Consider the following 15,761-nt stretch of genomic DNA (forward strand, 5'->3'; position numbering starts at 1 on the left):
GTGTCAGTTCACGCATCTCTGGTCTTACCGGGAGCCCTGACAGTCTGGTATGGGATAAAACCAACAGGTCATGAGTTTGGTCAATTAAAAGTTAGTTTAAGGTTTCCTTTGTCACAACAGGTGAGGGGTGGGTCAATGATGGTGCCTACAAGAAAGCTCATTAAAATTACGGAGTTTTGGGATTAGTTGTTATAATGTCAATGGTCACCAGTTTTTTATGTAAGTTGTGTAAGGCCCAAAGTCACACATATCGTGCTGAGTAATGGACCACTGTATGTAAAAGTAATTCTTATGTGTACCCAATTATATGGATAGGTGTAGCTAGTGGCATGGTACCCACGATATGGGTCTCTAATTTAGTTTACTAAGGGAGGGCACAGCCAAGGACATGCTTTACTGTTGTAATGCCATTATCATTTTTAATATTAAGAAATGTAATTAAATACTATTTATGTTAAAGCAATTTAATTGTATTTGCCACGGGAACATTTTATGAAGATTTATTAATAAAAGCCGTATCAGTAATTTTCCATTGTTAACAAGAAGCGGGTGTAATTATTTCTGGGAAGTCACCTTCAATGCTCAGCCCTGCTTGAGTCAAATGGAGATGCTGCCAATAACAACCATCTGTAAGTTTTTCTTATGTAGGTTAGAAAATTAATAATAGCATTTGCCTGGTCACAATGGTCAACACTACATTAATATTAATTTATTATTATTCATCCTTTATGGCACTCCTTCTACTCTTTAAGTTTTCATCCAAAGTCCATCGATGCTTAGAGGAAAAACCCTGGTCCAGCACCCAGGCCAAACCCTTTTGACTATGGTCAGCACTATCAGAGGAGCCTAAAACCATTGCTATGCTTTGACACTGAGTACATCCTAGGTCCCTCAATACTTAGAGGAAAACCCAAGTCCAGCACCCAGATCAAACCCTTATGATTATGGTCCACACCATCAGAAGAATAGCCTAAAACCATTGCTATGCTTTGACACTGAGTACATCCTAAGTCCCTCAATACTTAGAAGGAAAACCCTAGTCCAGCACCCAGATCAAACCCTTCTGACTATGGTCAACACCATCAAAAGAATGGCCTAAAACCATTGCTATGCTTTGACATTGAGTACATGCAGGGTCCCTCAATGCTTAGAAGAAAACCCTGGTCCAGCACCCAGGCCAAACCCTTCCGACTATGGTCAGTACTATCAGAGGAGCCTAAAAGCATTGCTGTGCTTTGACACAGTAAATCCAAGGTCCCTCAATGCTTAGAGAAAAACCCTGGTCCAGCAACCAGGCCAAACCCTTCTGAATATTGTCAACACTATCAGAGGATTAGCCTAAAACCATTACTATACTTTGACATTCAGTACATCCAAGGTCCCTCAATGCTTAGAGGAAAACCCTGGTTCAGCACCCAGGCCAAACCCTTCTGACTAAGGTCAGCACTATCAGAGGATTGCCTATAACCATTGCTATGCTTCAACATTGAGTACAGGTCTGTTTAAAGAACAAATTCTGGGTGTATTAGATATATTTAACAACTAAGATAGCATAGGGCCTTGTTTATTCAAGTACAATATCTGAAATGAACACTGGCTACTGTATCCCGCAGAATGTAATCTTCCAGCCATTTTTCAACTGTTATTTAAAGTGAAGATCTGAATCTGATTGGATGGATTATTATCTGCACTACACATCTATATGTCAGCTTGAAGACTACTTGAAGGCACCGGTCAGATGGAAATCCAATATACAAAAAGAGTCATCAAAGGTCAACTGTTAAAATGAATTTGGTAGTCATCAACCTACAAGCCAACATTTTAGGGTTAGTATTTTAAAGTAGATTTCCAGTCATATACTAACTATACCTAAAACTGCTACCACCCCATTCTAATTAAACTGTAAAGAAAAGACGTGTATACTTACCGATTCTGGGGGTGCACCGGTCCAGTCACCTGCTCTCTCCAGTGGCCATGTTCAGTGGAGGGCGCCAACGATGGCTACAGAGTATACGAGGTAACGTCACAAACAGGCTTACTATGGGGCATTCGTTGTTGGCTGTCCTTGCTCTACACCAGTGGTCTCCAATTGTGGCCCATGGGCTGAAAGTGGCCATTTGCCTTCTTTTATTCAGCCCATGGGGCTCTATTTCTTCTACTGCCATGAATGAAGCAGGACCATTTCTCTCAATGCCATTATTAATGGGGCACTATCCCCCCGGACTGATACCAACAATAGCAATACTATTCTTCCCACTACAACTGGGGCATTTTTACTCTTACTGACGTTGGGGCATTTTCTACTTCCACTGGCCACAGTCCGGGTCCCTTAAAGCCTGAAGGACAGTTTGGAAAGTTTGGAGACCTGTGCTCTACACTGAAGCTGGAGCTCTACACTACACTGAAGCTGATCATGTGACTGGACCAGAGCGTCCTCAGAATAGGTAAGTATAGACATCTTTCGTTTCACAGGGTAGTTAGAATAGTCTCAGAATGGGGGTGGGAGCAGGTTTAGGTATAATTAGTCTATGACTGGAAATCTACTTTGAGGCAAACCATGACAATGTATCTGTAAGCTCAAGTCAATCCTTAGGAGTCCTCCTGGAGGAAGACTAAAATGCCTCTACTGATGGAATATTGACATGGTCTTGTTCTTTGTAGAATTCTTTCATAAGCCCAAGGTGGCTCACTGTCTATTACGCCCTGTGCTTATGAGCAGTTAGCTGAATGGCTCTGGATGTCAGCCAATCTGGGAAAGGAGAGGTGAGTCTACGGGAGACATCAATGAGAATAGGGAAAGCACTGTAGCAAGGGTTGATATTTTTTTTTTTAAATGCTGGTAAATTGAATTTTTTTTGCAAATAAAGTAATGCTTCACAAACTCTGTAGATACTATAAGAGGAACATACAGTAAGGATGGGGCTCTTCAGCAGGGCAAGCTCTAACTATGCTGTAGAAAGGTTATCACTTCATAAATATTCCCAAATACATAAAACACTCATTTTATGGGCACATGTGCTATCCAGCCCCATGTGTGCCTACACAAAAATGTTGGATCAATCATATTTATTGCTGCAATATTATCTGCTCCTACGGAAATGAATCGAAGAAAGAGTACCATTAAGTCTTTTCAAGATCATTACAGTTACTAATAAACACAGTGGAGCCTTCTTAAAACAGAAGGTATTGACAGACCTCGGTTTCATCACAGTTCCAAAAAAAATGGGTTTATTCCTCATTTTACAGTAGTGGGTGGAGCAAAGAAAATAACTCCCTTATGTCTACTGGCCAACTGCACCGCCGGATATAGCACGGGTATGGTCCAATGTTATGGGGACATTTATTCCAATTTGCCTGTCTGTATCAGGCTAGTTGGCCACCATCGGCACAAGGCATGGAAACAATGGTTGCTATGGAGTAGGGCTTATGGTCGTGAAACAATGCTAATGGCAGCAATTATCCAGCATGTTCAAAAATAAATTTTATCCAGAAAGTCTTTAGTGTCCTATAGATAAGACCAGGAGATGCAAATGATAACAAATGACTTGGGCCAAAGGTTGGGTGACAGAGTTTGTGAAACTTCAGGTTGAAATAGTGAAGGATCAGTTCCCTGTACATAGCTATAGGATACCCAGCAAAGATTGTAGTCCCTTTCTTCTTGCTGCTCATGCAACCAAACACAGCTCTGATCCTGAACTTGGATTCGGCCAAAGCATGAAGACATTCCCAGGTCAATGAGCTGTGGCCGGGACATTACCCACTCTACAGCTGCATGTATACAAAAGGGTGGGGCTAATCATGACATCATTGACCTAATATAGCCAAATTACCATATTGGGTCAAAGATATTGACCTAATATTGCCAGGTGGCCTTATTAGGTCAATAATGCCGCGACGATCCCTGTCACTGTGTATGTGCAGCTGTGGAGAGGCCAAACATGGACTCAGACTGAACCTGGAGCCCACTGTTAATCCTGAGAAATAATTTCTCAAAGTCTACTGGGAAACCAACCCTTCCAGAAGCTGTGGTTTCCTGAGTGCCCAGCAGCTTTTACTAGCTCCTCCTGTTGATGTTCTCTGGTCAATACCGTCGACCTAAAATGGCCATGTGGCCATATTAGCTCAATGGTGTCACAAGCAACCCTGCGTCATTGTGTACATGTAGCTGCAAGGTGGGGAATCCCCCACTTTCAGATCATTGGCCAAGCACTAACAGCTGACTTCTGAACTCAGGCAAACTTGGACTTGGACCAAACCTGTAGCCCATTCTGAGAAATCATCTCTTTAAGCCCACTGGGAAACCAACACTTCAAGAAGTAGTGAAGCCTTTGCACACCGTAAACTACAGATCTATTTTTCGGGGCAGATGAGCTAAGAACAGCCTGGTAAACACGAGAGTCTGGTTCTCCAACTGTCGTCTTCAATTGGTATTATAAAATATTCAAATGCAACATTTCATATTTTCTCACTTTACAAATAATAAAATTTTATTTTTTAATTTACAACATACTAAGTATGAACAAACATATGCACAAAATGCTATATATATACATATACAGAAATACATAAATACATAATAAAACTATATATATATATATTTTATATATATACATATATAAATAAATATATTCCTTTTAATCAGATGTGCATTAAAATATTCCTGTCCCAGGAGTGCATGCACCTGTAATCCATGGGCTACGAGAGAGGATAAATGGCTACCTCTGATAACTGTCTCATCCTTTAAGTGCCTCTTACTTTTGGTTTATTCCATCCCCGCAGTATCCGCTGCCATGACGGTAAGTCAGCTCTGGAGATGGCTCACTCTCTCCTTTAGATGTCATTGTCACAATCTGGTATCTGTAGACGCTTCCGTGCCTCAAAGCTCTGCAAAACAAAACATATTCTAAATCTGGAATGTCCCCCGACATAAAGATCTCTGGATAGGTTACACTATATGACTAAAGGTTTGTTGACACCTGACCATCACGTGTATCCAAGCACGTAGCAAAAAAGCCCCTCCTGGGTCCAACTCCATTCAGCCAACATGGGTTGGTTCCGGCTACAATGAAGTCCTGTGTTGAGCGAAACATGTAAGTTAAGGACCGAGGGGGGGCCTTCCTTGAAGTTTGTCCAGGAATAATAAAGTTTTACAAACACTGAATGATACAGTGTGCAGCTAGCTCTTTTTCTCTGGATGGTTTAACAGTTTGAGGTTGCAATGAGCTCCCTGCTGGGTGTCTGACCCAGTTCCTTCTAGGAAGTGATCCACTATATAGAACTTTGGAGCAATGGGAAACTTTTTGGTTTAGGCTATGATGAAGGTTAGTGTTGGGTGAAACGCGTACGTTGAGGACCAAAGGTGTGGGGGGGGACCCATTACAGGCTTCCTGTAGAGAACTACTGGAGGGGTGGAGACAAAACTGGGCAGGATGGACTTACCTATTGGCTGTCACAGTGGTCACATGATTAGAAGCCCATCCTAACAACTCATGAGCAGGGTCCACCCACTAGAGGCTTCCTGTAGAGAACTAAAGGAGGGGGCAGAGACAAGACCAGATAGGATTGACTTGCCTATTGACTGTCACAGTGGTCACATGACAGGAAGCCCGTCCCAACAACTCACAAGCAGGGTCCATCCACTACAGGCTTCCTGTAGTGGACTACAGGAAGGGACAGAGAAAGACCACGTAGGACAGACTTGCCTATTGGCTGTCACAGTGGTCACAAGATTGGGATTCTTGTCCCGACAACTCACAAGCAGGGTCCACCCACTACAGGCTTGCTGTAGAGAACTAAACAAGTGGGCAGAGACAAGACTGAATGGGACTGACTTGCCTATTTGCCGTTGCAGTGCTCACATAATTGGAAGCCTGTCCCAACAACTCACGAGCAGGGTCCACCCACTACAGGCTTCCTTTAGAGGACTACAGGAAGGGACGGAGACAAGACCAAGCAGGACAGACTTGCCTATTGGCTGTCACATTGGTCACATGATTGGATGCCCGTCCCAACAACCCATAAGCAGGGTCAACCCATTACAGGCTTCCTGTAGAAATGTAAAGGAGGGGGCAGAGACAAGACCAGATGGGACTGACTTGCCTATTGGCTGTCACAGTGATCACATGATTAGAAAGCCCATCACAACAACTAACAAGCAGGATCCATCTACTACAGGCTTCCTGTAGAGGACTACAGGAAGAGACAGAGAAAGACCGTAGGACAGACTTGGCTGTCAGAGTGATCATATGATTGGGAGCCTGTCCCAGCAACTCACGAGCAGGATTCCTGTAGAGAACTACAGGAGGGGGCAGAGACAAGACCACGTGGGACAGACTTGACTATCGGCTGCCACAGTGGTCACATGATTGGGATCCTGTCCTGAGAAATCATGAGCAGGGTCCACCCACTACAGGCTTCCTGTAGAGAACTAAAGGAGGAGGCAGAGACATGACTGAACGGGACTGACTTGCCTATTTGCTGTCACAGTGGTCACATAATTGGGAGCCCATCCCAAAAACTCACGAGCAGGCTTCCTGTAGAGAACTACAGGAAGGGGCAGAGACAAGACCATGTGGGACGGACTTGCCTATTGGCTGTCACAGTGGTCACATGATTGGAAGCCCATCCCAACAACTCACGAGCAGGCTTCCTGTAGAGAACAACAGGAAGGGGCAGAGACAAGACCATGTGGGATGGACTTGCCATTTGGCTGTCACAGTGGTCTCACGATTGGAAGCCCATCCCAACAGCTCACGATTAGATTTCCTGTAGAGAACTACAGGAGGTGGCAGACAAAAAACCATGTGGGACGGACTTGCCTATTGGCTGTCACAGTGGTCACATGATTGGAAGCCCCTCCCAACAACTCACGATCAGGCTTCCTGTAGGGAACTGAAGGAGGGGGCAGAGACAAGACCACGTGGGACGGAGTTGCCTATTGGCTTTCACAGTGGTCACATGATTGGGATCCCATCCCGACCACTCATGGGCAGGGTCCACCCACTACAGGCTTTCTGTAGAGGACTACAGGAAGAGGCGGAAACAAGACCAGTCCCCCTACACAACGAGAGAGGGCAACAGTGAACGGTCTTCAATACAGGGAATGGATGACTGCACAGATCTGGAAGAAATACACAAATGTCACCGAAATTCGAGAAGAAGACATGTTTGTGACAATATTTGCTCATCTCCGAATTTAGCTTTAGGAACATACAAAGAGATTGTAGAAAAATACCAGAAACAGGAAGAAGATGGAAGAACTTTGGGAATAATTTGGGAAGGGAGTTGAAACAATATGTTAGAATGATCACGGTGTCTCCCCATTAAATGTCACTTATAAAGTCGAGGCAAGAATTTTGGCAATAAGATGAGACGTTTATCTTGAGGGGATCCCGGGAGACTAACCATGTGGTTTTCGGAACGCACTGACTACAGATCGGATTTTCAAGTTACACACAATGCTGGAACAAGGCGCCGAATATAATAACAAACTCCACCATCTGTTTATTGATTGCAAACAGTCCTAAGATAGCGTAAGAAGAGAAGTATTATATAAAACAGAATCGGAATGTGGAATTTGTATTAAATTAATAAGGATAGTAATAATGGCATTTACAGATACGAGAACTAAATCGATATCCTACTGTCCTACTATGCAAACTGTTTGAAGTGGAACTCCAATTCAAAAGGAAAAAAAAGTTAAAACAATTCAGTAATAGTTCAAATTTAAAAAAAAAAAAATTGTGGGAAGAGCACCCTTCAACGAGAATCTGTCTCCTGCAGTCATTTTTTCTGCCATTAGATGCCCTCACATATTTGATTTCAATGACTGTAAACCTCATTCTACTCACTTTATTTAAAAAAATAAAAATAAATAAAAAAACAAAAAAAAAAATGTTCTTGCCAATAATAACCTTCAATAAAGACCTGTCCCCCCCTTTCCCCGCAGTACTTCTTTCTGCCTTTTGGGTTGAATGACTACAAACCTCATTATACCCACTTTTCCTTAACCCAGACTAAGATTGCTTAAAAAAAATAATAAACAAATAAAATAAAAAAAACAACAAAACAAAAAATGGTTCTCCTTTTATTTTTAGTTCATAAAACGTAGAAATAGAACTTGTACTGCAAATGGAAGAATCAAAAGGAATGATAGAGAAGTAAGCAAATTCAAATTCCGAGAAAAAAAAAACATTTATGGCAATAACACCCTTCAATGAGATCCTGTCTCCTGCAGTACTTTTTTCTGCCATTAGATGTCCTCAAACATTTGGATGGAATGACTGCAAACCTCATTCAACCCACTTTCTCTTTGCTCAGCAAAGGTTTGTAAATAAAAAAAAATAAAAAACAAACAAAAAAACTTTTCCTTTTTAGTTCATAAAAACTGGAAATAGAACTTGGACAAGAATCAAGGGTAATGAAAGCGAATGAAGCAATGAGGCAAATCAATATCCTACCGTGCATACTGTTTGCAGTGGAACTCCAGTTTAAAAAAAAACAACAACACAGGAATAGTTCAGGTTAAAAAAATAAAATAAAATAACACTTGCAACAATACTTCCTTTCAATCCTTCTCTTCCCTTTAGTCCTGTCCCCTACAGTATGTTTGTCTGCCAATAGATGTCCTCACTCTTTTGGGATGAATGACTGCATACCTCATTCACCCACTTTTCCGTAACCCAAAGAATAGTGCCCCATCATTGGTGTCAGTGGGAGGAATAGTGCCCCATCATTGGTATCAGTGGGAGGAATAGTGCCCCATCATTGGTATCAGTGGGAGGAATAGTGCCCCATCATTGGTGTCAGTGGGAGGAATAAAGCCCCATCATTGGTATCAGTGGGAGGAATAGTGCCTCATCATTGGTATCAGTGGGAGGAATAGTGCCCCATCATTGGTATCAGTGGGAGGAATAGTGCCCCATCATTGGTATCAGTGGGAGGAATAGTGCCCCATCATTGGTGTCAGTGGGAGGAATAAAGCCCCATCATTGGTATTAGTGGGAGGAATAGTGCCCCATCATTGGTATCAGTGGGAGGAATAGAGCCCCATCATTGGTATCAGTGGGAGGAATAGTGCCCCATCATTGGTATCAGTGGGAGGAATAGTGCCCCATCATTGGTGTCAGTGGAAGGAATAGTGTCCCATCATTGGTGTCAGTGGGAGGAATAGTGCCCCATCATTGGTATCAGTGGGAGGAATAGTGCCCCATCATTGGTATCAGTGGGAGGAATAGTGCCCCATCATTGGTATCAGTGGGAGGAATAGTGCCCCATCATTGGTGTCAGTGGGAGGAATAGTGCCCCATCATTGGTGTCAGTGGGAGGAATAGTGCCCCATCATTGGTGTCAGTGAGGGGAATAATGTCCCAAGGGACAGATAAAGTGTTCTCTGCATAATGCTACAGACTGCCTGTTTTTTCATGGTGCAGATTTGGGATTATGCAAATGTCTATTTAACAGACCAAAAGGGAGCAAATCAGAGAAGTCCATTGTTGCGGCACACACACTTGAAGTCATTTGAACTCCAATCATTTCAGTTTTCCTGTGCTATCTTTTTTTCTGCAGTGTAATCACTCTGACTGTGTCAGCATTCCGTTTGTCATCACAAAGGTACTACAGTGCCGAGGAGGCCCATGAATTGCTTTGTATCCTGGATGTTAAAAGAAGTGAAGAAAGATTCTGAATTGGAGCCAGATAACGGTAGTGAGATGCCGACTGATGCTTCTAAACCAGAGTCCGATAAATCCACAACATGGTGTGAGAGAGCCGGAACCGAAACATTTTCCACTTTGCAAATAAAATCCTGATTACATTGTTCCCTCAACACCACCTGAAAACAACTGGACTGATATCGTATGTAACTCTTCATGCAGAGAGGTCCAGGTTTGTCCATCTCACACACGTCTGCTATCCATGGACACAGCACATACACTATATTGCCCCAAGTATTGGTCGGCCAGCCTTTCCACACACGTGACTTTTAATGGCCCCCCAGTCTTAGTCCGTAGGGTTCAATATTGGGTTGGCTCCGCCCTTTGCAGCTATAACAGCTTCAACTCTTCTGGGAAGGCCGTCCACAAGGTTTAGGAGGGTGTCTATGGGAAGGTTGGACCATTCTTCCAGAAGCACATTTGTCAGGTCAGGCACTGATGTCGGGGGAGGAGGCCTGGCTCACAGTCTCCGCTCTAATTCATCCCAAAGGTGTTCTATGGGGTTGAGGTCAGGACTCTGTGCAGGCCAGTCAAGTTCCTCCACCCCAATCTAGCTCCTCCATGTCTTTATGGACCTTGCTTTGTGCACTGGTGCGCAGTCATGTTGGAACAGGAAGGGGCCATCCCCAAACTCTTCCCACAAAGTTGGGAGCATGAAATTGTCCAAAATGTCGCCATAAGAGTTCCCTTCACTGGAACTAGGGGGCCAAGCCCAACCCCTGAAAAATAACCCCACACCATAATCCCCTCTCCACCAAACTTTACACTTGGCACAATGCAGTCAGGCAAGTATCGTTCTCCTGGCAAACGCCAAACCCAGTCACGTCCATCGGATTGCCAGACGCGTGATTGGTCACTCCAGAGAACACATCTCCTCTGCTCTAGAGTCCAGTGGCGGCGTGCTTTACACCACGGCATCCGACGCTTTGCATTGCACTTGGTGATGTAAGGCTTGGATGCAGCTGCTCGGCCATGGAGACCCATTCCATGAAGCTCTCTACACACTGTTGTTGGGCTCATCTGAAGGCCACACCAAGTTTGGAGGTCTTTAGCTATTGACTCTGCAGACAGTTGGTGACTTCTGCGCACTGTGCGCTTCAGCATGCGCTGACCCCGCTCTGTCATGTGACGTGGCCTACCACTTGGTGGCTGAGTTGCTTTTGTTCCCAGTTTCTTCCACTTTGTTATAATCCCACTAACAGTTGAGTGTGGAATATTTAGTGGCCAGGAAATGTCACGGATGGACTTATTGCACAGGTGACAACCTATCACGGGACCACGCTTGGTGTCTTGGCTCCTGAGAGCGACCCATTCTTTCACCAATGTTTGTAGAAGCAGTCTGCATGCCTAGGGGCTTGATTGTATACACCTGTGGCCATGGAGGGGATTGGAACACCTGAATCACATGATTTGGAGGGCGGGGCCAATACTTCGGGCAATCTAGTGTACACTCACCGGCCACTTTATTAGTACATCTTGCTAGTGCCAAGAAAATCTCCCCCACACCATTACACCACCACCAGCCTGAACCATTGATACAAGGTAGGATGGATCCAAGCTTTCATGTTGTTTACACCAAATTCTGACCCCACCATCTGAATGTCATAATTGAGACTCAGACCAGGCAACAATTTTCCAATCTTCTATTGTCCAGTTTTGGTGATCCTGTGTGAATTGCAGCCTCCATTTCCTGTTCGTAACTGACAGGAGTGGCACCCGGTGTGGTCTTCTGCTGCTGTAGCCCATTTTTGCTTCAAAGTTCGACATGTTGTGCATTCAGAGATGGCATCTTCATACCTCGGTTGCAATGAGTGGTTATTTGACTTACTGTCGCCTTTCTATCATCTCCTACCAGTCTGCCCATTCTCCTCTGTCCTCAACAAGGCATTTTTGTCTGCACAACTGCCACTCACTGGATATTTCCTCTTTTTTGGACCATTTCCTGTAAACCCTAGAGATGGCTGTGCATGAAAATCCCAGTAGATCAGCAGTTTTTGAAATACTCAGACCAGCCCGCCTGGCTCCAACAACCATGCCATGTTCAAAGTCACTTAAATCCCCTTTCTTCCCCATTCTGATGCTCGGTTTGAACTTCATCAAGTCGTCTTCACCAGTTCTAGATGCCTAAATGCATTGCATTGCTGCCGTGTGATTGGCTGATTAGCAATTTGTGTTACCAAGTCATTGAACGGGTGTATCTAGTCAAGTGGCCGGTGAGTGTATGTGAACATTCATTCCTTGGAAATATCAGTGCAATTATTTCTGACTCTCTGTGCAAGGAAATAATGCTGTGAGCCTGGGGAGCAGCTTGAAGTTTGTGGGCCCCGAGGCAACAGTTGACTTGGGGCCACCCACTACCACCCATCGTTTCCACTAGGAGCTCGCCCCATCACCCTGTGTAGGTGAAAGTGGAAACTCAGAGGGCCAGAGATAGGCCTAGGTGGGCCCCTGCCGGCCTGGGCACTCTGGGTCTACAGAATTACCTATACAGGGTGATGCGGCAAGCGATTTTCCCCAGTGACACCATGTCAAACTGGGGTAGGCAACCTTTGAACAACAGGAAAGAGATCAAAGATGGTCGTGGTTCGGCACCCTTTTTTTTTGTAAGACAGTAACTAGCAAGGTCTAAGAAGTAAGGAACACTTAGAAAAATATAATAAAACAAATGTCTCTATAAAAATAAAAACTTAGCCTACCCTAAAAGTGGACAGTGTCATTAGTAGAGACAGTATCAACAGGGTAGTGGACGGTGTGTGGACAGTAGGGCAATGGATGGTGTCAGTAGAGCAGAGGTTGGTGTCAGTAGGGCAATGGATGGTGCCAGAAAGCCAGTGGACAGTGTCAGTCAGTAAAGCAATGGATTTATCAGTAGAGCAGAGGATGGTGTCAGTAGAGCAGAGGTTGGCGTCGGTCGGGCAGTGGACAGTGTCAGTAGAGCAGAGGTTGGTGTCAGTTGGGCAGTGGACAGTGTCAGTAGAAAAGTGGATGGTGTCAGTACAGTAGTGGATCGTGTCAGTAAGGCAGTGGATAGTGTCAGTCAGTAGAGCGATGGACTTGTCAGTAGGGCAGAGGACGGTGTCAGTAGAGCAGAGGTTGGTGTCATTCGGGCAGTGGATATGTCAGTAGAACAGTGGATGGTGTCAGTCAGTAGAGCAATGGACATGTCAGTAAGGCAGAGGACGGTGTCAGTAAAGCAGAGGTTGGTGTCAGTAGGGCAGCGGGCAGTGTCAGTAGAGCAGTGAATGGTATCAGTAGGGATAGGGCAGTGGACAGTATCAGTAAAGCAGTGGACGGTGTCATTCAATAGAATAGTGGACATGTCAGTAAGGCAGAGGACGGTGTCAGTACAGCAGTTGATGGTATCAGTCAGTAGAGCAATGAACATGTAAGTAGGGCAGAGGACGGTGTCAGTAGAGCAGAGGTTGGTGTCATTCGGGCAGTGGATGGTGTCAGTAGAACAGTGGATGGTGTCGGTCAGTAGAGCAATGGACATGTCAGTAAGGCAGAGGACGGTGTCAGTAAAGCAGAGGTTGGTGTCAGTAGGGCAGCGGGCAGTGTCAGTAGAGCAGTGAATGGTATAAGTAGGGATAGGGCAGTGGACAGTATCAGTAGGGCAGTAGACGTGTCAGTAAAGCAGTGGACAGTGTCATTCAATAGAATAGTGGACATGTCCGTAAGGCAGAGGACGGTGTCAGTACAGCAGTTGATGGTATCAGTCAGTAGAGCAATGAACATGTCAGTAGGGCAGAGGACGGTGTCAGTAGAGCAGAGGTTGGTGTCAGTACGGCAGTGGATGGTGTCAGTAGGGCAGTGGACGTGCCAGTAGAGCAGTGGATGGCGTCAGTCAGTAGGGTAATGAACATGTCAATAAGGCAGAGGACGGTGTCAGCAGAGCAGAGGTTGGTGTCAGTAGGGAAGTAGAGCAGTGAGTGGTGTCAGTAGCTCAGTGGACGGTGTCAATAGGGCAGTGGTTGGTGTCAGTCAGTAAAGCAATGAACATGTCAGTAGGGCAGAGGACGGTGTCAGTCAGCAGTGGATGGTGTCAGTCAGTAGAGCAATGGACTTGTCAGTAGGGCAAAGGACAGTGTTAGTAGAGCAGAGGTTGGTGTCAGTAGGGCAGTGGATGTGCCAGTAGAGCAGTGGATGGTGTCCGTCAGTAGAATAATGGACATGTCAGTAAGGCTGAGGACGGTGACAGTAGAGCAGAGGTTGGTGGCAGTAGAACAGATCTATTGTTGAGGTAGAGGGATCTATTGTTTGCTGGGTGGGGGAATTGTTTCTGGGGATCTATTGTTGCTAGAGTGGGGGTCTATTGTTGCTGTGATGGTTTCCTGTTGCTGGTGGGGGGGAGGGTTATTGCTGTTGGGAGGGATCTACTGTTGATGAAAAGATCTACAGTTGCTGGCTGCTGGGAGATCTATTGTTGCTTTGATGGTTTATTGTTGCTTGGGGGGTATTGTTGCAGGGGGGGTTATTGCTGTTGGGAGGGATCTACTGTAGATGAAAAGATCTACAGTTGCTGGCTGCTGGAAGATCTATTGTTGCTGTGATGGTTTCTTGTTGCTTGGGGGTATTGCTGAGGGGGGATGAGTTATTGCTGTTGGGAGGGATCTACTGTTGATGAAAAGATCTACAGTTGCTGGCTGCTGGGAGATCTATTGTTGCTTGGGGGGTATTGTTGCTTGGAGGGTATTGATGCAGGGGGGTATTGCTGTTGGGAGGGATCTACTGTAGATGAAAAGATCTACAGTTGCTGGCTGCTGGGAGATCTATTGTTGCTTTGATGGTTTACTGTTGCTTGGGGGGTATTGTTGCAGGGGGGGTATTGCTGTTGGGAGAGATCTACTGTTGATGAAAAGATCTACAGTTGCTGGCTGCTGGGAGATATATTGTTGCTTTGATAGTTTATTGCTGCTTGGGGGGTATTGTTGCAGGGGGGTATTGCTGTTGGGAGGGATCTACTGTTGATGAAAAGATCTACAGTTGCTGGCTGCTGGGAGATCTATTGTTGCTTTGATGGTTTATTGTTGCTTGGGGGGTATTGTTGAGGGGGAGGGGTTATTGCTGTTGGGAGGGATCTAATGTTGATGAGAAGATCTATAGTTGCTGGCTGCTGGGAGATCTATTGTTGCTGTGATGGTTTCTTGTTGCTTGGGGGGTATTGTTGAGGGGGGAGGGGTTATTGCTGTTGGGAGGGATCTACTGTTGATGAAAAGATCTACAGTTGCTGGCTGCTGGGAGATCTATTGTTGCTGGGGTGGTGGTTTCTTGTTGCTTGGGGGGTATTGATGTTGGGGGGATCTACTGTTGCTGGGGGGCTCTGGTTGCTGGCTGCAGGGGATCGACTATACTGCTTCATTTAGTGCCACAGAACGATACTTGGTTCTAGATTCTCTACAAGGGGTGGTACTGGGAGGTGAATAGGGGGTGGAGCCAAGGGGGTGACACAGAAGGGGGGAGTGGCCGTACCTAAAGAGTTAAAAAGTCATACGTAAAAAATGCAAAAAAAAAGTTTGATTTAAAAAAAGTCAAAAGATCGGTCCAAAAACGGTTAATGAGAATCTATGGAGGAGATGATTTTTTTTTTATTATTATATTGATTTTTATGATTTTTTTACTGAGATTTTTTTAATTTTTTTTTTTTTTTTTGCTTTTTTCAGCATGACTACATAAAAAAATGTATTAAAACGAAATCTGAAAGTGCCGTCATTGTAACAATGTACCGGCGTTCCTTCACACAGCAGGTCGGCTTTGTGCTTTCTAAGCAATTAAAGCGCCTCGCTCTGAGGAACGTCGGGCCCCGCAGCTGCGATCCACCTTTTCATCGTTCCTGTGTTCATTCCTTTCTTCTGCCATTCTCCGGATTTTCTGGGGAATTTTCAATGTCAGTTCACCAGAATCTCCTCTGACAAAGGCTGCCGAGGTCAGTTCAGGACGCCGGCCAGCATTCTCCCCCCCCCCCCCCCCTTTTCTCTCTCTTTTTTTTTTGCTTCCAGCTCTATCAGTGCTTTTCAATACGTCTGCCTGTTCTTCTCAGGACGGGAGCTG

At 44.9% G+C, this 15,761-nt stretch overlaps 1 protein-coding gene across 1 annotated transcript in view; it reads right to left on the minus strand.

Annotated features, from left to right (window-relative positions):
- The window catches only part of PAPPA (pappalysin 1), a 396,585-nt gene that overhangs the window by 145,561 nt on the left and 235,263 nt on the right, over window positions 1-15,761 (minus strand). The window contains exon 8 of the mRNA XM_089685526.1: window positions 4,756-4,884. Within this exon, the coding sequence (XP_089541652.1) occupies window positions 4,756-4,884 (129 nt within the window). The remainder of the gene's footprint in view (window positions 1-4,755; window positions 4,885-15,761) is intronic.

The sequence above is a fragment of the Staurois parvus genome, unplaced genomic scaffold (genome assembly GCF_062004578.1).
Source record: "Staurois parvus isolate SC_StPar_1 unplaced genomic scaffold, SC_StPar_1.0 ptg000377l, whole genome shotgun sequence".
NCBI classification, from domain to species: domain Eukaryota; kingdom Metazoa; phylum Chordata; class Amphibia; order Anura; family Ranidae; genus Staurois; species Staurois parvus.